The 23,783-nt window shown below is 33.8% G+C and overlaps 1 protein-coding gene across 4 annotated transcripts in view; it reads left to right on the top strand.

The window, feature by feature from the left end:
- LOC129004722 (DNA polymerase alpha subunit B) overlaps positions 1-23,783 on the top strand; it is a 176,690-nt gene that overhangs the window by 93,189 nt on the left and 59,718 nt on the right. For all 4 annotated transcript variants that reach the window (XM_054433500.1, XM_054433346.1, XM_054433427.1 and 1 more), the window contains exon 4: positions 16,110-16,195. In XM_054433500.1, the coding sequence (XP_054289475.1) occupies positions 16,110-16,195 (86 nt within the window). The remainder of the gene's footprint in view (positions 1-16,109; positions 16,196-23,783) is intronic.

Below are 23,783 nucleotides of genomic sequence, written 5' to 3'. Positions count from 1 at the left end.
AACCTATTTCAACGTACAATATCAGTTTTAGGAAATTCCTAGTAAGGTTATTAGAAGTTTATTGGCATCCGTGAAGTTTGTGTAATGTTTTTTAAAATCACTGTGGGATATATTTAACTTCACTTATTATTTATTTAATATGTTTCTACTTCTTGAAATTCTCAGTTAACTGGGAGGCGGAGCAAACAGTTTGTTCTAAAATGAACTTGAAAATTTTAAACAATCTTTTTCTGTTGGTTTACTTAAAGTATATAATGTTCTACTATGAATGAATAAGCCATCAGCGGTAGCACCAGTAGCCTCAATGAATATATAAACACTTGTGTTAAGGTTTAAATACAGTAGTCAATGTTATTACTGAATTTGATACTATACATATTGTTACTAATATATGAAATGGAGAAAAACGTTACCTTAAAAATACAAAATTTCCCAATTTATATCCAGACCTTTTTAAATAGCTTAGAAAACAAATAATTTAGTATATCAAAGTGTTTTTGTACGGTTATTGGTAACAGGACAAATTCAAAAATTGTAAATTTAAAATTCCCTTGTTATTCATATAAAGAATATTGTAAAATGTTGTAGTTTGCTTGTTTATGGGTATATTTTGATCAAACTTGGCAAATTTATTCAAACAATTACAAAACTATTTGGATCATGAACGGTACTCTAGTTTTCCCAATGTAGGACACGTGAATTGGAATTTTGGCGTTACAGGCACAATGACAGTAACAATCAAACAAACGTACAGATATTGACACAAGACTCGTTTCGGCTTTCTTATTATATACAACGTAGAAATAACCAAACACTTCATGCAATGTACAGACAAAACAGTAAAGACTTTATAATCTTATAACTAACTATCTGCCCATGCTTCGCAACGGGGTGAGAATCTTTGGGTCTCTAAATCCACCGTAAAAAAAATTGTATATTTCGTACAGTGAGGTTTTGCCGAATCGATATCGGGTTTTAAGTTCGGGACGAAGTCGAGAACGTGAAACGATCGAGAGCTGCAAACCCATTTTGGCTCGTGGTACGAGCGCTACTTTTCACCCAAGTATGTTTTGCAATATAACGTCCCTCTTATTTATGTAAAATATTTTGAGGAATCAGCAAAATCAAAAATAACAATAAATAGTTGTCTGGGCAGCTGTGACAAAAAACAAGTCTATTGCAATGCCATGGATACAGCTTGTGCATTTAATATACATTAATGTTTTAAGTAAATAGGCGAACAAGTGATTTTGCGGCCCTAGGGATGTAAACCCCTGCTCGGTCCCCATATGATGATGACAGCTGGCATAGCCAGCAAAACGTAACTTTCAGCCACCAATATAAACCAGCTAAATGTATGTAAAACAGCTAAAAACATCATAGTGAGGTGAAAAATTCGTTACGCATACTTTTACATTACCATGAATTAATTATATGCATACAGAAAAAACGGAGTCATACTTATTGCGTATTTTAATGTAAACTAGTGGCTTGTAGGGACATAGTCCCTAAAAAGCTACGGAAAAGGAATTATTGTTGGAATATTTAAACAAACTCAGAATCAAATTATCTATATGTCAGGATAGGCCTAGATATCCCACTACAACATATCTTTTGTCCAAAAAAACAAAACAGTTTGTTGTTTGTCTTTGTTTGCTTTTGTTGATAACGTTATGTTCAATAAAGAATTTGAATGATTCCAGAGGTTTAACTGCTAAATGCAGCAAACATGTTTATGAATAAATATTGGTTTATTAAGGTAGCTTTGGTTTTTTGGTTAATGCTGATAACAAGGCTTCCCCGATTGAAATACAGTATTGGAAATTGTCTTCGTCAAATAAGAAAAGGCAAAAAATGGTGTGTTGAGATACCCTACCCAGTTATTATTTCTAAGTCTATGCTCATTTTGTAAAGGTTTAACAAAATTATTCTTAAGTAAAGGCATCCCATTGACAGAACTTGGATCTAAATTTGTTTGTGATCAACATTAAAAAACCACTATTAGCCTAGTGTAAGTATGTGGTGTTAATCCTCCTAAAGGTGCGATTGATTTACATATTCTACCAAAAAAGGGCCTAGTCAACGTCTAACTACTAACTATTTTGCGGCTAGTTAGGGTTCCATTACCCAGTTATCGAAACTAATCACGACATAAATATTTTTGGTTCGTTTAAATACCTGTACGAACCTACTTCATCTCTATTCCCAAATTGTTTTCTAAGAGTAACCGTTGAGGTTATTCCACTTCATACAAAATATTGCTTAAACACTACAATAAATCTCAAATATAAATGTTAGTAAATTTAAAAAAAAATTGGAATAAATCTTTTACATATGTTTTGAAATAAAAACAAAGAAGATCTTCTTTTAATCTTGAATCGTTTCTTAAATCTTGAAAACAATTTATTTCAACTTTGACATAACTAAAAAGTCTTGATTATTGAAGGTAACGTTTTCCCTTTATACTGTATAATTGGTTTTATATAGTATACATTACATTGCAGAATTGACTGGCAAATGAGTAATCCAAATGTAAGCTTACTTGCTAATGATAAAATCACGATCAGCTGGATTGAAGTAAACAAAAATCAGCAGTAAATGCCTTCTAATGCTATTCTTATAGAGAACATTGTACGTTATATCTAATTTTGTGTTAAGATTTTGGGAATTTCACTATTTTTCCCGCCGTCACGGGATAAAGACCTTTAATTTGAGCCCTCTCACGTCGTTCTACGACTTCCCAGTCGCCCACAATTTTGACGCAAAGAATCGGCTTACGTAATTAATATATAGATAGAATAGATTTCTTGTATATTCCCATGAAACTGATAATTTACCCAGCACATTAAGGCCTTTATTCCAAGTATCTCAGTTCGTAAACCATACATACAATGTGACGATAAAATATCAACAAAATAGCATGTAGTTTTATGTAATCATCACGACATTTCATTTGGTCCATTGACTTTAAATCCAATAATTGTAAAAATTATTGGAGCTTTGAAAAAAACTTCATATAAAATCCTTACACTAATAAAAGACGACGTCATGAGTTCGGGAAATGAGCTACAGCGGCTAGGGCATAGCCACATGAATACAGAACGGAATGAAGGAACTAGAACGGAGAACTGGCAACAGCGCACGCGAGAAGTAGGGGGGGCGCACACACCGCTCAAGCACTACAACGCATTAGTGGCATCCTGTCCACACACTGTTGATATATACCGATTTGTGGCATGGTGCCACAATTTAAAAACTGGAATGTTAGATGTTAAAATGGAGTGTTCATTAAAAATATCGATGCAGACATGTTTCTACCACCTTCCTTCATCCACTGGTGGCCGCAGGTTGAAAGATGCCACAATTAGGTGTTTGCGAGTATTCGGTAAAACCCCGTATGTGTGTGTGTGTGTGTGTGTGTGTCTGTGTGTCTGGATGTGTACAGAGCTAGAGACCACACCTGTGGTCCGATTTCGATGAAATTTGGTATGTAGGTTCTAATCCATGGTATCTCCAGGCGTTTTATTAATTTTTTGGAAATTTTTATTTTTAATGGGGATTTTCCCATAAAAACCCATAAAAAACCGGAAAAATTGGATTTTCTCGAAAATGGCCCGAACGATTTTGAGAAAAATCTAGTATGTTGTAGCCCTTTAAATTCTGAATAAAATGGTACAAATCCCATATCTGTAAAAATTATGGTTCAAAAGTTATGGTAAAATATGTTATTTTCCCATAAAAACCCCATAAAAAACGAAAAATAAAAATCCGTTTTTGATTTAACGTAGTATGTTATAGTCTTAACAGTTTTGATAGTTTTTTTTTTTTAATTTTTTTAGAAATTTTTATTTTTAATGGGGATTTTCCCATAAAACCCCATAAAATAACAGAAAAATTGGATTTCCTTTATATTCCTTTATAGTCCTTTATATTCTGAACAAAATGGTACAAATCCCATTTCTGTAAAAATTACGGTTCAAAAGTTATTGTAAATTATGTCATTTCCCCATAAAACCCCCATAAAATAACAGAAAAATCGGATTTTCCCAAAAATGGCCAGAACGATTTTGATAAAAATTTAGCATGTTATAGTCCTTCCCACAATACAAATCCCATTTGCGTATATTTACTCTCACCACTTACATATGATAAAGGTTTTTGACAAACTTATGGGAGAAAGTATGTGTCAGAATTCTGATACCGTTTATTTCTGAAGTTCCAGAATGCTGTTTAGGTTAAAATTTTATGTGCCACCATAAAGACACAACCCAAAAGAAATGTGTGATTCAATCAGGGAATGATATACTATTTTTAAGGTTTTTAAACTACTAAATTTTGACATCTGTCTTAATGCATGTATGCCTGAGTTGACTTTATTACAAACATTTTCAACATGACTGTCCCAGTTGAATTTATCATCTATATGCAATCCAAGAAAATTTATTGTTTTAACTTCATTTAGTAAAGTTGTATCCATAAAAATATTAAAATCAGGTGTATTTTTGCTCGTTGAAGAAAAATTTATATAATTAGTTTTTGATAAAATGGAAGAATTACCTTATTGAACCACAGTTGCTAGTATGACAACTAGTTTCGTTCCTTAGAACATCGTCAGGTCATTGTATGCAACCACATCTTCAATGTATGTATGTACATTGTGGTATGTCAAAAGATTCTTTAAAAACACTGTCAGAATCACAATAGTAAAAACTAGTCATGTTGATCAAACTATTAAAATTGAATAAAAAGTGATAAAACTGGTTAAAACTGTAAAGGCTGGCCAGCACTCTCTTATCACTGACACTGACTAAATAAAACTGACTGAATCATGAGGTGTCTTCATCTTCATCTCTCCAGTGCCACCTGTATTTCAGTTTGTTTTGTTCTTCTTATTTGATACTTCTTTGATTTGTGGCTTGTCAATATATGTATCAAATATAATATTTGACTGGAAGGAAGTCTGATCATTTAAAATGTTGAATAGGTCAGTTTTTTAGCTTTGTAGATGGTGAATTCTTCTTTGACATCAAGTTTAAAACTTTTTGGTAATACTTCAACTATTTCCATGTTCTTATCAATAGATGTGTAGTTGTGTGATTCTGATATTAAATGTTCGGCATAACTGGATAGCTGATGTTGTGATCTTTTAGGTATATGTTCTTTAAATCTTTGTTTGAAAGATCTTCCAGTTTGGCCGATGTAGTACTTTGGACAGTCGTCACAGTTAATTCTATAAATGCCTGATTTTTCATAGTTGTCTGTGGCAACAGGCTTGGCGTGGAAAAACTTTTGGAGTGTATTGTTTACGGAATGTGCAACAGTCGTATTGTTTCTATTAAATATTTTGGTGATGCCGTTGATTTTTCCATAGTACTGTATTTTAATGTATTTCTTCTCTGACTTTTCTTTGTTGATGTTCATGTTCCGCTTTTTCTTTTGTATTATGGAATCAATCATTTGAGGTTTGTAACTGTTTACTCTGGCGATATGCTTGATAGTGAAGTATTCCTTGTTATAAGCTTCTTGGCTCAAAGGGTATGATAATAGTCTATGGACCATGGAGTTATATGCTGCGAGTTTGTGTGACCAAGGGTGGTTTGATGTTTTATGAATCGTGTGGTCTGTTGCAGTTGGCTTTCGGTATATTTCAAAGTCAAAATTGTTGTTTAATTTCTTGATTGTAATATCAAGAAAGTTGATTGCCTCGTTTTCTTCTAATTTTAAAGTGAACTTTAGGTTGCTATGGATGTTATTGAGTTGGGATAATATTGACTGAGCCTGTCTTCTATTACCATCTACAATGGCGAAAATGTCATCAACATATCGGTGGTAAGTTGATATTTTAGCAAGTGTTCGATTGTCGGTTGTGAGTATATGTGCATTTTCAATGTGGTTGAGGAAAATGTCAGCTATGAAGCCTGATAATGGATTGCCCATTGCTAGTCCTTCGTTCTGGATATAAAATTTGTTCTCAAATTCAAAATAGTTCTGGTGTAGAACCAACTTGAAAAGATCCGTGATTTCATCAATCTCTTTTATGTTTAATTTATTTTGTTGTTTCAAATTGTTCTGAATGATTGTTATGGTCTCGTCAATTGGTATGTTGGTGTATTAGTTTTTACTATTGTGATTCTGACAGTGTTTTTAAAGAATCTTTTGACATACCACAATGTACATAACATCCATTGAAGATGTGGTTGCATACAAAGACCTGACGATGTTCTAAGGAACGAAACTAGTTGTCATACTAGCAACTGTGGTTGGATAAGGTAATTCTTCCATTTTATCAATTATATTTCCAACCAAGGGTCACAATGAATAACAATTAGTTTTTATTGGATTTGGTAATAAATTGTTTTCATTTAAATATTGGTTACATTTGGTAAGCTCAACAAAAGAAGAGACTTCCAGATTAGAATTTGAATTTCCGGATATTTTTATATTGATGTCATCAGCAAATAAACAAACACGATTGGGAGATTCTATCAATGAGAGGAAGTCAGTCAAGTAAATTAAGAATAATAGGGGCCCCAATATTGATCCTTGAGGGACACCATACTTAACAATTTTTATTGAAGAAGTGTAAGTAATTAATTGGTTATGGCTATTTATGTGATCAATTGTTACATACTGCTGCCTGCCTGTAAGATAAGATTCAAACCAACGCCAAGCTCTCCCTTTTACACCGTTATATTTAAGTTTTTCAAGAAGTAAATCATGTGAGACACTATCAAAGGCTTTTGTTAAGTCCAAGAATATTCCAACTACTTTTTCCTTTGAATCAATTGAATTAATTATAGATTCACAGAAATTGACTCCTGCGCCAATCACAGACCTTCCTTCTCTAAAACCATATTGTTCCTTATCTAATAAATTATTTTCCTCTAAGTATTTTGAAAGTTGTATATGCACAACTCGCTCAAAAATTTTGGAAAATGAGCATAACAATGAGATAGGTCTGTAATTACACATTTCTTCTGGGCTACCATTCTTATAGCAAGGTTTAATTTTAGATTTTTTTAGTTTTTCGGGAAAAATTCCAGAGATGAAAGAGGAGTTTATAACATGTAGTAATGGTAATAATATATATAGACGAGCCTGTTTAATTATTGGCATTGGTATTTCATCCCTGCCAGTAGAAAATTTACTATCAAAAGAAGTTATAATTTTGTCCAGCTCTTCATAAGTAATTGGTGAAAGACTAAATTTTGATATCAATTTTTTGGAGGGTGAAATAATATTTTTTGAACCAGTAGAAGATATTAGTTTGGGCAAAGATTACATATGCTACGCAAAATAGATATTGCAGCCAAGCCTTTTTTGTGATATCAATTTCCATGCGAAGCCTAGCGAATGTCTTCACAACCTAAGACTTCATTGCCGACATGACCAGTTGTTATTTACGTATTTTTTGTTCTTGTTTATTGTTATGGTTAACCTTAATTTGTTTTTGTTTGCTTATGTGAGTAACAGGAGGTTTATTAGAAGATGGATTAGCAAGAGTGAAGAAGTGTTAGTATTATGTGTAGTGAATTACAATTGTATTATGATGTGGGTATTTTCATGAACAATACCAGATATTAAGACGAGTGTATGTGATAAATGGCAAACACGGCAATCAAAAAACGGAAAGGCCTTCCCGACACTGCTTTACATTCACGTTTAGTGTGTGAACTGCATTTTGAACCTAACTGCTTTATAAATAATATGAGAAGTAAAATGGAAGCTGTACCAACATGACTAGTTATGTACTAACAAACTATGGATGTACACCAGTTGTCACTCAGCAGTCTGCACTCATTACTGCCTCTACAGACGATCACCACCGTCTCGCGGCAGACCCTTCGTCACATCGCGATAAATTCACCAGTATTTCTACTGTCAATGTCTCATTATCTTTGGAGACTGCCTAAAAACAGTTACAATAGAGTTCCTAAATATATTATTAACTACGGTACCTTTATCATAATATTATGGAATAATTTGTAATTTATTGTCAATTGAAAAGAGACTTACGTTGAACGTTGTGGTTTAAGTGTTTATCAACGAAGACCACTAAGAGGGAAATAAAGTATCCTAGGCTATATATTTATGGGGTTCAATTTTGGAGAGGGGTGGTTAGGCAATTTCTGCTCCAGGGCGCTCCAATCCAAACCTGGCTAATGCCTTAATGTTGATTCAGGAACTTACCATGAATAGCTATACTGGGTAGGCTACAAATAAATAGTAAATTAGGTAGGGTGGTTTACAAATGCCTGTTGTAAAATATAGTTACAGGCTTCGGGTACAAAGTATTCGACCTATTGTTTAATAAATTGGGATGTTTGGTCACTCGGGTTGGTTCACTTTCGTGTGATTGCGAGAGTGTGACTGACCTCCTATTTCCAACCTAAATATTGTTTTTACGTGGTAAAGATAACCTCTTTAATTTATGTGTAACTAAGGTTCCGCTGTTGATAAACTATGTGTTCTTAAATTTATTTTATATAGTCGTCAGTTGAAAGATTTGTTATATAATTAGCTGTTGTTAGAATTTTCAGACTATGTAAACAGTCAATTGGGCCAGGGAAAGCACGTATTGGTGATTTTTATTGATTTTAGTAAAGCTTTTGATACCCTAGAACACAAAAAAATTGCAGTGGCTTTAGAAAAAGCAGGAATTAGAGGTCCATGTAAAGACTGGTTTATAAACTATTTGAAAAACAGAAAAATTAAAGTAAGATTAAACGATAAATTTAGTGAAGAAAAAGAACTAGAATACGGTGTACCGCAAGGAAGTATATTAGGGCCTTTGATGTACCTAATTTATGTAAATGAGATGCCAGATGCTATACAATTCTGTAGAATCTTTATGTACGCAGATGATACAGCCCTAGCCATATCCGATAAAAATATAAACGTGGCAAAAACTAAGATTGAAGCAGATTTTTTGAAGCTGACAATGTGGTGCCATGACAATGGATTGATTATAAATGGCAGTAAATCAAAGATTATGCATATTCATTCGCCTTGGTACCAATGCACAGAGCTAGCAGTAAAATTTCATTCACACGATTGTCTGCATCGGAAGAGCTATGAAAACATGTGTCAGTGTATGAATTTGGAGTATGTTTTAAGTTATAAATATCTGGGAATCATAATTGACCATAACATGAAATGGGACTTGCACTTGAAACAACTAACTGATAAATTAAGATTATGCTTATTTAAGTTTTACCATATAAGACAATACCTGCCACTAAAAACAATGAAATTGATTTACTCAAGTCTGTGTGAATCATTGCTTAGATATGGTGTAAGGTCATGGGGAGCAGCATCAAACACAGCCATTATGCAACTAAAAACCCGTGCAAAGCAGGATAATCAAAACAATGACTAAGCTTGATTCTGCTGATCTGGTTGAAAATCCCATGCTAGGTTATCAATTGGTCAACGTTTTGCCAGTTGATGGGCTGTTTAAGTTTTTAATTACAACAGATTATTATTTTTCAGATGAGTTCCAAAAACCATAATGTTCATAGTTACAACTCAAGGCAAATGTTCTTTATTGTGCCTAGAACAACAAATAAATATTCTAAAAGAACAAGGGAATATTTAGTTCCATTCTTGTTAAACAGTTTACCAGTACAGCTGAGGAATATATGTTACTGTGGAGTTTTAAAGAAGAAGTTAAATAATTTATATCTAGATCTGAGTTAAAGATAACTGTGTTTCATATTTTATCATTGTTGTTCACTGTTCCAAATGTTTATTATTGTTACTTTTTTAATAGATTATTCACTGTTCAATGTTCCAAATGTTTATTATTGTTACTTTTTTAATAGTTTTAAATCCGTTTATTGCTGTTACTTTTTTTCATTGTTTATTAATAATTGTTAAAATCTGACTACTTTAAATTCTATGATTGGTTTGGTATATTATTGAATTCTTACAGAAAAACAAGGGAAACAAAAGACTGATTGTGTAACAAAGACTGATTGTAAAAAAAGCACTGTGAAATAACAAAATTAGAATAATTGCTGCAGACAAGCCATATTGGCTTTTGTGGAATTTTATGAGTTTTGTAAATTTGTATTTTTTGGAAATAAATAATAATAATAATAAAACATTTCAAATCTAAAATCTATATTTTATATCTTATGCTCTACATTTTCTTCAAAGCTCTGTTGCAAAACTTACAAAACACCAATAATGTGACGAGATAATACGTAGTTCATTCCGGTATGTTTTTTTCTTGATGGTATTATTTATGTTAATCTTGATTTGTTGGCTACTCATCATATAAATAAATTTATACACAATTTACAAAAAAATGTGTAGGTATATTTTGAGTTTACTTCTAAACCTTATTCCCTAGATGATTTTATAAAAACTTAGCTTTAGGTTTTATGGATTGATAAAAACAAAGAATTTAGCATAAGGTATTATTAGATAGTAAAGTGTATTGACATTTCATATGTTTATATGTGAAAATCACAATCTTGTAAACTTATGTGACAAATAAACATTTCATTTCATTTCAAACCCATCGTCAGCCTCTGTTAACAACATTAGTAATCATAGTTTATTTACTTATGTTGTTAACAGAGGGGATGGGTTTAGAAGTAAACTCGAAATATACCTACACATTTTTTTGTAAATTGTGTATAAATTTATTTATATGATTAGTAGCCAACAAATCAAGATTAACATAATACGTAGTTTGAAAACAAATGCCGATCTGTGTAGATAAATGTTCTTCCTACAAACTATGTGTATATTGCTATGTTTAAAAAGGTCAAATAGCCAGTGAATAGTGAGGTAGTAGTTGACTAACCACACATTCCTCAGTTATAGTGGAATAGATTACAGAATAGGACCGGAACCAGTTCGAGTCGGGTGGGGTGACAGCAAGCGGTATCCAATAAGCTTTCAGAAAACTGTCCACTGTTGCCAAGTTGTGCCACGCACTCAGTCTTTGCCTTGCCCGACAGCCGACCTGTGCGTTTCGAGCATGTATATCCTCTTGTTTGGTTAAGAAATTGATATAAAAAATTGATATATGATATAAAAATATAACAATACTAACCAATACCACCAAGAACAAATAAATTATTAATTTGTAGTGTTGAACTGAACTACCCTACAAGTGGGACGATAGAGGGGGGTGCCGGGCTCTAGGTGAAAGTCAGCTCACCGGCCAAGAACAAAGTGGCAACGTCGCATCCCCTACCTCTTCAAATGCCAGTCCTATTCTGTAATCTATTCCACTATAGTAGCAAGATATTGCGTGAGTCTAGAAATCTGGAAGCAAACTTTGTGGATAAAATTCCAAAAACAGAAAAGTCGACGAACTCACAAATAGTCACGAATTATTAAAACTTGTAAGATTTATAAATTTCTAAATTGTTAAAGAGTTCTTTAAATGTACGTTAAAATTCAATGCAGAAAAACTAGTATAACATTGTAAGCTTATTATATCACTGTGACTGCAATTTTGAAGAGTTTTATTAATTCATATTTATATCAGTAAACCTTTACTATCCTTAAGCTCTTTGTTACGTGGTCACTTTAATTTTAAATTAAATAACTGCCATTTTTGTAAAAGGACAAGGTGCATTAATTAAGGTAGGGCCTACATTAATTAATGACAGCTGTGCGCTTTCAAACTAAAGATACGATGACGACGGGTCGGCGAGCGCGTTAACCGAACTTGAATGGTAATGCAGATCAAGACTTGACACAGCGCCTCTGTCAAGGGACCATCCAACTACGTGAAGGTGGCCCCATCCAAAAACGACTTGGCACAAAATTGCCGTAAGGTGCAATATCTATTTTGCGTAGCATAAGTAATCTTTGGTTTGGGCAATATGTCAATTTCAACCATCATTGTATAGTAATCATTGAAGAGATGACAGACATCTTTAACGTCTCTGCATTTATTGGCTTTAATATATGGATGGTAAGCTTAAACTTTCAACATGGCTTGATTTATGATTTGCTCCAACTTCTACTATTTACAATATCCCATGTAGTTTTACTGACATTTCGTGATTTTTCCAATAAGTTATGATAATAATTACATTTAGTTTCAATGACTTCTTTTTTTAGTTCTTTCTTTTTTTTATCAGAATATTTTGAAATGATTTATCTTTAACATTCCAGTATTACTCAAATCTAAAACATCTATTATTTTATTTATAATATCATCTGTAATCCAATTACTATTTCCTCTGGTTAATCTACTTTTAAGCTTAGGAAAACAAACATCAAAATCATAATTAATTATATCAAAGAAAATGTCAAACTTATTATTAACAGGTGCATTAAACACATTGATCCAGTTTTCACTTTCTAAGAGTTTACAAAACTGAGCAATGCTATCATCAGTAAATTTCCTACGGTATGTTACAATTATTTTTGGGGTTTTTGAAACCACTATACTGTTATCAGTAATTACACACAGCTGAGCATCATGGTCAGACAATTCAGTAATTATTCCTGAAACTTGTATTTTGCTCTTGGCTATATTAGTAAAAACATTACTAGGTGTGCAATGCAGTTGTATGCTTGCAATATTGAGCGGAGCAAAAGTATATTAATCAATTTCAACAAAGTCAATGCTACGTCTGTTATATGTAATTGGAATGTCTACTTACTGTATTCAAAGTCAATGCTAAATCTAGTTCACGTGAATGAGACGTCTCCTGGTCGAATCCTTAATCAATGGTACGTTTGGTTCACATAAATAATGGAATGTTTACTTGCAGAACCCAATGTTAATGCTACATTTGTTATACGTAAAGGGGAAGTATACTTACAGTGTCCAAATTCAATCCAATGCCAATGATGCATTTATATCACGTAAACGGGATGTCTAGTCTACTTGCAGTATCCAAAGTCAATGGTACAGTTGGTTCACTTTAATGAGATGTCTACTTGCAGTATCTAAAGTCAATGGTCTTTCTGTTCTTATAAATTAAATGTCTATTGATGTATCCAATGCAAATGGCACATTTGGTTCAAGTAAATGGAATGTCTACTTGCAGTATCCAAAGTCAATGGTACATTTGGTTCACGTAAATGAAATGTCTACTTGCAGTATCTAAAGTCAATCGTTCTTCTGGTTCTCATAAATTACATGTCTACTTGCAGTATCTAAAGTCAATTCACGTCTGGTTCAAGTTAATGGAATGTCTACTTGCAGTACCTATCCAAAGTTAATGATACATTTGGTTCACGTAAATCGGATGTCTACTTGCAGTATCAAAGTCAACAGTTCATCTGGTTTACATATATTAAATGTCTACTTGAAGTATCCAAAGTCAATGTCTCTGTTTCTTGTAAATGGGATATCTATACTTCCAGTATCTAAAGTCAATAATGCATCTGGTTGACGTTAATGTAATGTCTAATTGATGTATCCAAAGTTTATGATATATTTGGTTCACATAATTTGGTATCCTTATGTACAGTATGTGCAGTATTCAAAGTAAATTGTACGCCTGGTTCACGTAAATGAAAAATGTCTACTTGTAACATCAAAAGCCAATGGTTCATAATCCTTATTGGTTATACATTTCGTAGCAAATAATGCTCAACGGTATTAATCCGATTGTTCTTCCCTTTTGTTCTCTATTTTGCAAATGTGCTAGTTTAGATGATTTATTGGTAAACATGTTACAACTTTTGTTTACCTTTTTATTGTTATCTTGCAAATACTGTCATGGCAACCAATTAACCCATAAAGCCCATGTTAAATTTCTAAAAGCTTAAATTCACATAGGGAAAAGCCCTGTGGTCCGATTTGTACCATTTCAGATTTATACCTTCCCATGGTTGATTACTATGACTGTGCTAAATTTCATGCAGATCGCTTCAGCCGTTTAGTAGGAGTATTTGTAAAACAAAAGCAGGAGTGTAGTATAAGAGCTTCGCTCGATTCGCTTCGCTCCGCTCAATCAATTGCACTCTTCTTTGTTTTGAAAATTCTAGTTGGGAAATTCACCAATGCTTTTATAAATAATATAAAATTTATTATAAGTAATAAATAAGGTGCAACACCAACGATAACTAATTTGTAAAATAGTGATGTGTTGGTACGTCAAAATTAGTCGTGCTGCTACCACCAGTTCTAAGGAAAAGAACCAGTAGGCCTACCAAAAACCAAGGTTTACAGTTAAGAACTATAGTACATCCGACCAACTAAATGCGTAAATCAAGTCCCGAGGTTATTGATCTCTATTGGCCTTGGATTATCTCACAAAAAGTTAGCGAAAATCAAAGTTATTTCTCTCCTATTATTTGCATTATTTGTAAACAAGTAGGTAGGCCATGTATTCTAAGTAAAAGTACCGGTATCAAGGATCGTCGTCAAAATTTGGTTATGAATAATTGTTTAGGCCTAAGAACTCAAGAGATGGGCAACTATCCTATTGGCTGTATGGTCCAGCGATTGCAGCACATAGCGGAGAGAAGACACATTGGAAAAGCGAGTTGAGCATAATCCGTAAACCTCTGTTACAATCACCCACTGCAGTTGTCACTTTACACTTTACACAACCGCCATTGAAGTGCCGTCAATGAGTTGAAACCTTTTTTGTAAGCTATTGGTAACGCTTATTTAAAAAATGTAAGTTTCCCAGCCATATACATTTACTGATTCAAGGTCTTTTTCCCGGTTATCAAAACTCAAGAACAATTTTATACACAAAGAATCTCTATTTTCATTTACGGTTACCCTACACATTATTGCACTTGCGATTAATTAAATCCGTTATGTAAGGAAAAACGTTTTTAATCTCACTTGGTTTGGATTTGCTTTCAAAACGTGATCGGAAATGGTTGCGGTATTTGCAAACAACATTCAATGTAAACATATCAGTGACAGTTAGAAAAAGTAATCTTGATCCGAACAGCTGTTCGTTATTTCATAGATGATTATGTGATGCACATTGGGAGAAAACTTGACAAAAATCTCACAAAATTGGGCTTTTAAACGTCCGTAATTTTATTTAAAAAGTAGTGAGGCCATACTTTAATAGCTAAAGACACTTTTGCCAATCCAATTATTATATTAAAATGATTTGGATCTTGATAGGTACTCTAGTTTTTCAGGAGAAAGCCGCGTAAAATGGCTCTTGGGCCGTAACAGACAGACAGAAATTGAGATGAGACTTGTTTCAGCTTCTTTATTGTATAAAACGTAAAAATAACCTAAAAATTCACGATTCCGAGCAATGTACAGACAAAACTATAATTTTATTTATATAGATATATATATGTGTGTGTGTGTGTGTCCGTTAGCGCGATAACTCGAGCAAAAATTATCCGATTTTGATGAAATTTGGTACAAACGTGTAAACATATGTTTATTCGAACGAGTTCGCGTACCGGCATAATCGGACCAGGGGGGTCTTATGGGGTAAAAATGGGGTTTTCCCATTTTAACCCTAAAAACAAAAAAAATTTGCAATTTCTTTCTCAACCATTTTATAGAGCTTAAAAAAAGAAATAATTTAGTAGGCCTATATTGAAGCTCTGTTGTATGCCTGACGGTCACGGAGAAAATTCTAAAAAAGTGTAATTTAAAATTCCTATGTTATTCTTAAGGAGAAAATTAAAACTGTTGTAGTTTACTTGTTTATGGATATATGTTGATCAAATTTGGCAAATTTATTTATTTCATCCTATACTGTTATCTTCGTATCCTACGTACTACCTATGGTCAAAAAACACTTTTTACCTTCCTCGTAACAGCAAACCTAAGCAATTGTTAAATGTAATGTTATTTAAATTGGGAATAAATTTATCTTTTTCATGGAAATATTTGAGTCAAAATGTAATCAGACAAGTTGAAATTCACAAAGTCTGCAGGTTTGCTGCGGCGGGGGTATTTTAATAATAACACTTTTGAACCAAAATAAAACTAATGATGGGGATTTTTTTTCACTAACTATTGGTACCATTTTTGACGTTTCCGTATGCTTAAATGGTGTGAGCCAACATTATGAACCTGACCCGACACTTGTTGTAAGACGTATGAGAAACCAGTGTTGCTTGGTTAGGTCACTTCATACTTAGCCAGTGTTCACTCTCTAACGTTATTCTCACAGCTCTGTATGTTGCAGGGAACTGGTGATGGATTCCTGGCAAGGATGTTGTCTACACCTGTATCTCGAGGGACGTTTTCCCCTGCGAGTTTCTCTCCTGCTTCGTAAGTTATTTTGAAAAAAATCTGTAGATTAAACTGTAAATTTGTGTGTAACAATTTTGAGTCAATTTGTTTAATGGTTTGCTCGGTTTTTTCATTCTAGAGAATTTTTTATATAGGGAATAAGCTATTACCGTAGGTCTCATGGTAATACCTAGACCTGGGACCGATTTACTTTTTCGTTTTGAGGTATCCAGAGGCCAAAAACACCATCCGTTCAAATTCATATATATCTATATATATATATATTATGTGCGTTAGCGCAATAACTCGAGCAAAAATGATCCGATTTTGATGAAACATGTTAAAACGTCGAAACGTGTAAACGTTTGTTTATTCGAACGAGTTCACGAACCAGCATTATCGGACTATGGGAACGGGGGTTTATGGGGAGTTTAATGGCATCAAAATTGATTTTTCCCATTTTTCACCCTAAAAACACAAAATTTCATAATTTCTCTCCAAACCAATGTGTAGAGCTTAAAAAAAGAAATAATTTTGTATTTTGAAGCGTTGTTTTTTGCCCAACGGTTATGTAGATAATTTTAAAAATTGTAAATTTAAAATTCCCATATTATTCTTATGGAGAATAAATAAACTGTTGTAGCTTGCTTGTTTATATGGATATATTTTAATCAAATTTGGCACTTTTGTTTATTTCATACTAAGCTATCAATACTTCTATTAAAAAACACATCTCAATATCTTTCTTGTAGCATAAAACCTAAGTACTCACTAAAATTAATTTTATTAAGGAAATAAATCTGACCATTTTTAGGGAATATTTTACTAAAAATCAAGACGGGTAAACGGAAATTTGCTTAGTCTGCAGGTTTGCTGCGGCGGGGGTATTTACTACAAGAAATTATGCAAATGGTTTCAATATTGTCTAGGATAGAATTTAACACAAAGTTGTTTTAAAGAACAATGTTAATCTATTGAAACTAAGAAACTTTTGTAAATTTCCTCTCAGATCAAGTATTTTCTTACAAACTAATTGTAGGGCCTTTCCAGCAATTTAATAATTAAAGTAACCTTTAAAATCCAATAGGATTGGATTAATAATAATAATAATAATAATAATAATAATCTTTATTGTCATTCAGCAACATAAAATTACAAGAGACAACGTCAGAAGTCAGGACACAATTATGACATCATGCTTAAATCTATATCATCTTATGAAGCATTGAACATTTTGTTGCATAAACTGTACTTACAGGCCTAATATTTAAATTTAAAATTCTAAGATTGAATGCTCTTACACAAATTTATAAAAAACTTAAGTAAATAATACTTCAAAACTAAACAATTTGTAAATATTCAGGAAACTTGTAAAAAGATTTTTGGTCATGCAGGCTGCCTCCTAGTGGCCAATAGTGTTAAGAGTAATTATTTGTGTTTAAAAAATCGTCTATAGAAAAAAAGGCTTTGCTAATTAGCCATCTTGATAATGTTGATTTGAAAAGGGTTATGTTATCAATTTCTCTAAATGGAATGGGAAGTTTATTGAAAAGTTGTAGTTGTAAATATTTATGCCTTTTTGTGAATTTTGAAAGTCTAACTGGTGGGATGTACATGTTGTTTGATTGTCTAGTTGAGTGGTTATGTATCCAGTGACATTTAGTAAAATTTGTAATGTTTTGTTTAACATAGACTAAATTATTAAAAATATAAATACTTGAAAGTGTCATTATATTATCTATATAAATAAAATTACAGTTTTGTCTGTACATTGCTTAGAATCATGCAGTTTTTGGTTATTTTTACGTTTCATAGCCTAAGAAAGCAGAAACGAGTCTTATCTCAATTTCTGTCTGTATGTCTGTCTGTTTGTCTGTTTGTCCATTCTGTGGTTGCGTCTGTAACGCCAAAATGTCATTTTACGCGGCCTACTCCTAGAAAACTAGAGTACCGATCAAGGTTCTAATCATTTGTCTGTATTTACTGGATTGGTGAGAGTGTCTTTGGCTATAAAAACCTGGCCTCGCTTCTTTGTAAACAAAATAACGTGTTATCAAAAACCCAATTTTGTTCGATTTTTGTCAAATTTTCTCCTAATGTTTACTATTACATTTGATGAAATAACGATCAGCTGTTTGGATTAGTTATCACTTCTAGCTGTCACTGATGTGGTGAGTGCACCTGACTGTTCACAACCAGCTGGACAATGATTTGTTTTTTTTTAAATAGTTTAAATTTTGTTTTTGTTTACTTTAATAAGTTTCCATAGTTACCAAATTAGTTCATTCCTGGTTTTTATAATTCATACACTTATGTTTTTGTCATGCTTATTAAATTCTATTTTCTATCAGTTGAATAATTTTATCATAAAAGTAACAAAAATAGTTAAAGAAGAACCTACTTCTTCAGTGTTTACAGTAAAATTTGTTTACAAATACCGCAACCATTTCCGATAAAGTTTTATTAGCACATCCAAACCAAGTGAGATTAAAAACGTTGTGCCATACAAAAAAGGTTTCCACTCATTGACGGCGCTTCAAGGACAGTTGTGGTAAGTGCAAAGTAAAAAATCACAACTGCAGTGGGTGACTGGGTGATCGTGGATGTTGCTGCGATCTTGGAAGATCTTTCTGATTTTGCTGCGATCGTAACAGAGGTTTAACTTACAGATGTAGCTAAACTCGCTTTTCCAATGTGTCACTTTTGGTTTTTACTACTTACATTTCGACAACGATATCGGTACTTTTCCTACTTAGGAAGTAAAACTACAAACGTCCAAACCCCCAGATTTGTGCGTTTTTTGTCGCATTTCCTCCGAATGTTTGCTAGATATATGTACCAATTATCGTTTAGAGAGAGATTACGTAATCTTTTACATAAGAAACCTTTGTTTGGATAAAGGTGGTTTCTTCAAACTGTCATTAATATGTTAACATTGAAAGTTGCTTACAAATAATGCTATTATTGGGAAATAGCTTTGATTCTCGAAAACTTAAAAAACATTTAAAACCAAGGGAGATTAATAACTTCGGTACTGCACCACATCAAGTGAAAGTTTTTTTTAGCAAACCATAGTGAGTTTTAATGCTTTACGTTGTTAACGTTACATGTTATATGTTTTGTGGCCTGTGTATTTATTTATTTTTATATTTGTCAACGGATTAACATCTATATAAAACAGTTTGATTAGAAGGACAGTTTGAATTGGTTGTAAGTACTATAGTTCTTTTCTTAAATGTAAACGTTGGTTTATGGTACTGCTACTTTTCCTTAGAACCGGTGGTAGCAGTAAGAATCATTTTTATGTAGAAACACATCACTATTTACAACTATAGTTATCGTTATTGCTGCACTCAATTAAATTAAATCGATTAAATTTAATTGATGTCCTACTGTATAATTTTTGCGTTTTCTGTCTGGACTCCAAAATGTTAGTTTATGCTATGAAATGATAAAACATTAGCCTATTGAAAGATTTTTTTGCAAACCATCATGAATTTTTAAAGCTTGGCGTTGTTAACGAATAAATTTTTTGTGGACTGTGTATTTATTTACTTATTTATATATTTACCAACGGATTTACACAAATTTTACAGTTTGATTAGGCCTAAAACGATTATCATAACATTTGATGACACTATCAAAACTTTCAAATAATTATTTTGTTTGTAATTTGCTTTGGTTAAAGCGTAGCAAATCCCCTAATTCAATTCTGCTATTGTGTGTGTATGTCTGTTGGTAACGCATTAATGTCCTTATTTCTCAGTGTTTCTTGGAAAAGACAAGAGCACCTTTGTCATTGAACATTTCAACCCGAATAAAGTGTGCAGTAGTGAGGTTGAGGTAGTTTTGTGGCTGTACCTAACCATCTGTCAGTATTCAATTGATTTGAACTTAAAACACATGTTAGCAATTATTGTTAACTAATATTTACTTTTCTTGTTTACCTTTTTCTTTCTTTTGATCTTGTACTTTTTGTCCAGACAATAAATCCTCTAAAATACTAATTATATTATTTTATTAATCATTGTACATCATCATTAACCACACTGGTGACCAACGACGTGATAATTGAAGCAACATAAAAGTAAATCCTTCAAGGACAGGACAGCATCTCCAAGAAACCTCAACTTTCGTCAGTCAGAACAAAACCAGGTTAGTTTAGACCTAAAAATGTCAGACACTGAAGAAAATGTCACTGATCCCAATTTACCAACCAATTCAAATAATCTCTCGAAATTAACAGTCAAAATTCCGCCCTTTTGGAGGAAAAATGTCAAGGTCTGGTTACGTCAAGTTGAGGCACAATTCATTGTAAAAAATATCACTCAAGAACGAACAAAATATTACCACATTCTTGAAAATCTTGATACCGATGTTGCCGAATTGCTTTCAGATCTTTTAGAGAAACCACTTAGCCAAACACCTTATCAAGACCTTTGTAATCGCCTGATCTCTGAATTCGAAGAATCAGAGAGCAGAAAATTCACTAAACTGGTTGACGAACTAGAAATTGGTTCGAAAAAACCTTCCCAGTTTCTTAGGGAAATGCGTACTCTTGCAGGTTCCCAAGTTAAAGACGATTTCCTAAAAACATTATTTTTTAAACGTCTTCCCCCTCAGATCAGCTCAATATTAGCATCTAGCTCCGACTCTCTAGACAATCTAGCAACCATGGCTGATAAAATCATGGAGTACTCTCCCACACATTCTCAGCACATGTATTCCTTGAAAGGCGAAACATCAACAAGCTCACAACCTGATAGATTATCTCGCCTAGAAAACCAAATCACCGAACTAACCAACCAAATTTCATCTTTACGCTCCCGTTCGAAATCTGGTTCTCGACTTTACCAATATCAGAACCGTGACGCAACTCCTCAACGTAATAAATCTGTCTGCTGGTACCATAGAAACTTCAGTAAAAACGCTACAAGATGCACAACTCCATGCAACTACCATTCTTCCCCGTCCAAAAATTCGGAAAACTAACTCAGCACTATCTTGATTCGGCGGGAGATAGCGCAAAACATCAACCTCGCCGTCTTTTTGTTTACGATCGGCTGACTAATACAAAATTTCTTGTCGATTCAGGTGCTGACATTTCTGTGTTACCTGCACATAGCAAACAAAAGCCAAAACCATCTGCCAAATTACTTTATGCAGCTAATGGTTCAAATATCCCCACGTTTGGCGAGAAACTTTTACAACTTGACCTAGGTCTCCGCAGATCATTTTGTTGGCCTTTCACTATTGCAGACGTCCAACAACCAATAATTGGTGCAGACTTCCTAGCAGAATTTGGCCTTTTAATTGACATCAAAAATAAAAAGTTAATAGACAACAAAACGAACCTCTTTCAATGTGGCTCAACACCATCACCGTCAGTATCTTCTGAGATTTATCTGATTGACCCAAATAGTAAATACTCACACCTATTACATGAATTTCCTGAATTACTGAAAGACATACCTGGACATAAAACACCAGACATTGAATTCTTCCATACAATCAGTACCAATGGACCACCTGTTACCTCTAAAGCCAGACGGTTAGCTCCTGACAAACTCTCTCAGGCTAAATTAGAGTTTCAGAAAATGATTGATTTAGGTATCTGTAGACCTTCTAAGAGTTCTTGGTCAAGTCCGTTGCACATGGTACCAAAGAAGGACGGCACCTGGAGACCATGCGGTGACTACCGAGCTCTTAACTACATTACCGTTCCGGATAAGTATCCGATACCTAATGTACAAGACTTCAACTCACAGCTTGAAGGCAAGACAATATTTTCTAAAATAGATCTTGTCAAAGCCTACCACCACATTCCTGTTCATCCAGATGACATACCTAAAACAGCTGTTATTACTCCTTTTGGTTTGTTTGAGTTTTTACGCATGCCATTTGGATTAAAGAACGCAGGTCAAACCTTCCAACGCTTCATTCACCATGTTTTACGAGACCTTACGTTTGCATATTCGTATCTGGATGACATCTTAATTGCTTCTGAGTCTGAACAGGAACACGAGCAACATGTTCGCCTTCTTTTTGAATGTCTATCCAAACACGGCCTCTGCATTAACGCATCAAAATGTGAGTTTTCTGTCTCAGAGATTTCATTCCTAGGCTATCGAATCAACAAAAGTGGAATATTTCCATTACCTGAACGTGTTCAAACGATACTAAACTATCCTCTTCCTGACACAGTTGATCAACTGAGACGATTTTTAGGAATCGTTAACTTCTATAGGAGATCACTACCAAACTCAGCAACAACACAAAAGACCCTGTACGACCTTTGTTCATCGCCCAAACGAAAGGACAAAAGCAAAATACAATGGAACGATAGCGCCAAAGAGTCTTTCAACAGGTTGAAAACAGAACTGGCTAATGCTACTCTGATTTACCATCCTTCCAGCAATCTTCCCATCATCCTCTCAGTTGACGCTTCAAATTTCGCGATCGGGGCTTCTGTCCAGCAAATGAGAGGAAATACTCCAGAACCAATAGGTTTCTTTTCTAAAATCCTCACTAAAACTCAACAGAACTATAGCACTTATGACCATGAACTTCTGGCCGCATATGAAGCAGTCAAGTACTTCAAACATTACCTAGAAGGCCGTCACTTTACTATTCTGACGGATCACAAGCCTCTCAGCTACGCATTTGAACAGCGCCCTGAAAAGGCGACCCCTAGGCAGCAAAGACATCTTGACTACATTAGTCAATTCACTACTGATATCCGTTACATTCCCGGAAAACAAAATTTTTCTGCAGATGCATGCTCTAGGATTACAGAAATTGAACTGTCATCAACTGTATCACTTACAGACATCGCTCATGCTCAAGAAGTATGTAATGAACTCAAACACATCCAACAATCCAACTTATCATTTACATTCAAAACTATGATTCTTGATAATGGACTTCAATTGATTTGCGATTCTTCGACTGGAACTCTACGACCTTTCATCCCTCATGACTATTTCAAACTACTTCAAGAGAGATTCTGCTGGCCTTCGCTGAAATGTGATGTTTCATTGTGGGCCAAAACTTGTATTCCTTGCCAACGCTGTAAAACATGGCGGCACACTTCTAGTGAACTCGGTGCCTACCCTACTGCCGAAAAACGATTCTCTCATTTGAATGTTGATATTGTTGGACCCTTACCTCCTTCAAGAGGATATCAGTACCTGTTAACCATCATCGATAGGTTTTCAAGATGGACTGAAGCGATACCAATCTCATGCATCACCGCAGAAGAAGTTTCTTCCAGTATTTTGCACTCATGGATATCTCGCTTCGGTGTTCCTCGTTTTATTACTACTGATAGGGGAAGGCAGTTTGATTGTGAATTGTTTTCATCATTGACAGCCATGCTTGGCATAAATCACATAAAAACTACAGCTTACCATCCTGCTGCAAATGGAGCTATTGAAAGGTGGCATCGCTCCTTAAAATCGGCTCTCAAAGCACAACTAACAGCAGACTGGGTTTCCAAACTTCCATCAGTTCTGCTTGGACTTCATTCAAACATAATACCAGAAATAGGAGTTTCACCTGCACAGCTCGTCTACGGAGAACCAATCACCCCCCCTGTTGATTTCTTTGAAGACTCCAAGCTGCCGAA

This window comes from Macrosteles quadrilineatus, unplaced genomic scaffold, assembly GCF_028750875.1.
Source record: "Macrosteles quadrilineatus isolate MER2022 unplaced genomic scaffold, UCM_ALF_1.0 Scaffold_1__1_contigs__length_201487025, whole genome shotgun sequence".
Classification (NCBI taxonomy): domain Eukaryota; kingdom Metazoa; phylum Arthropoda; class Insecta; order Hemiptera; family Cicadellidae; genus Macrosteles; species Macrosteles quadrilineatus.
This window is presented reverse-complemented; position numbering and strand designations above follow the sequence as displayed.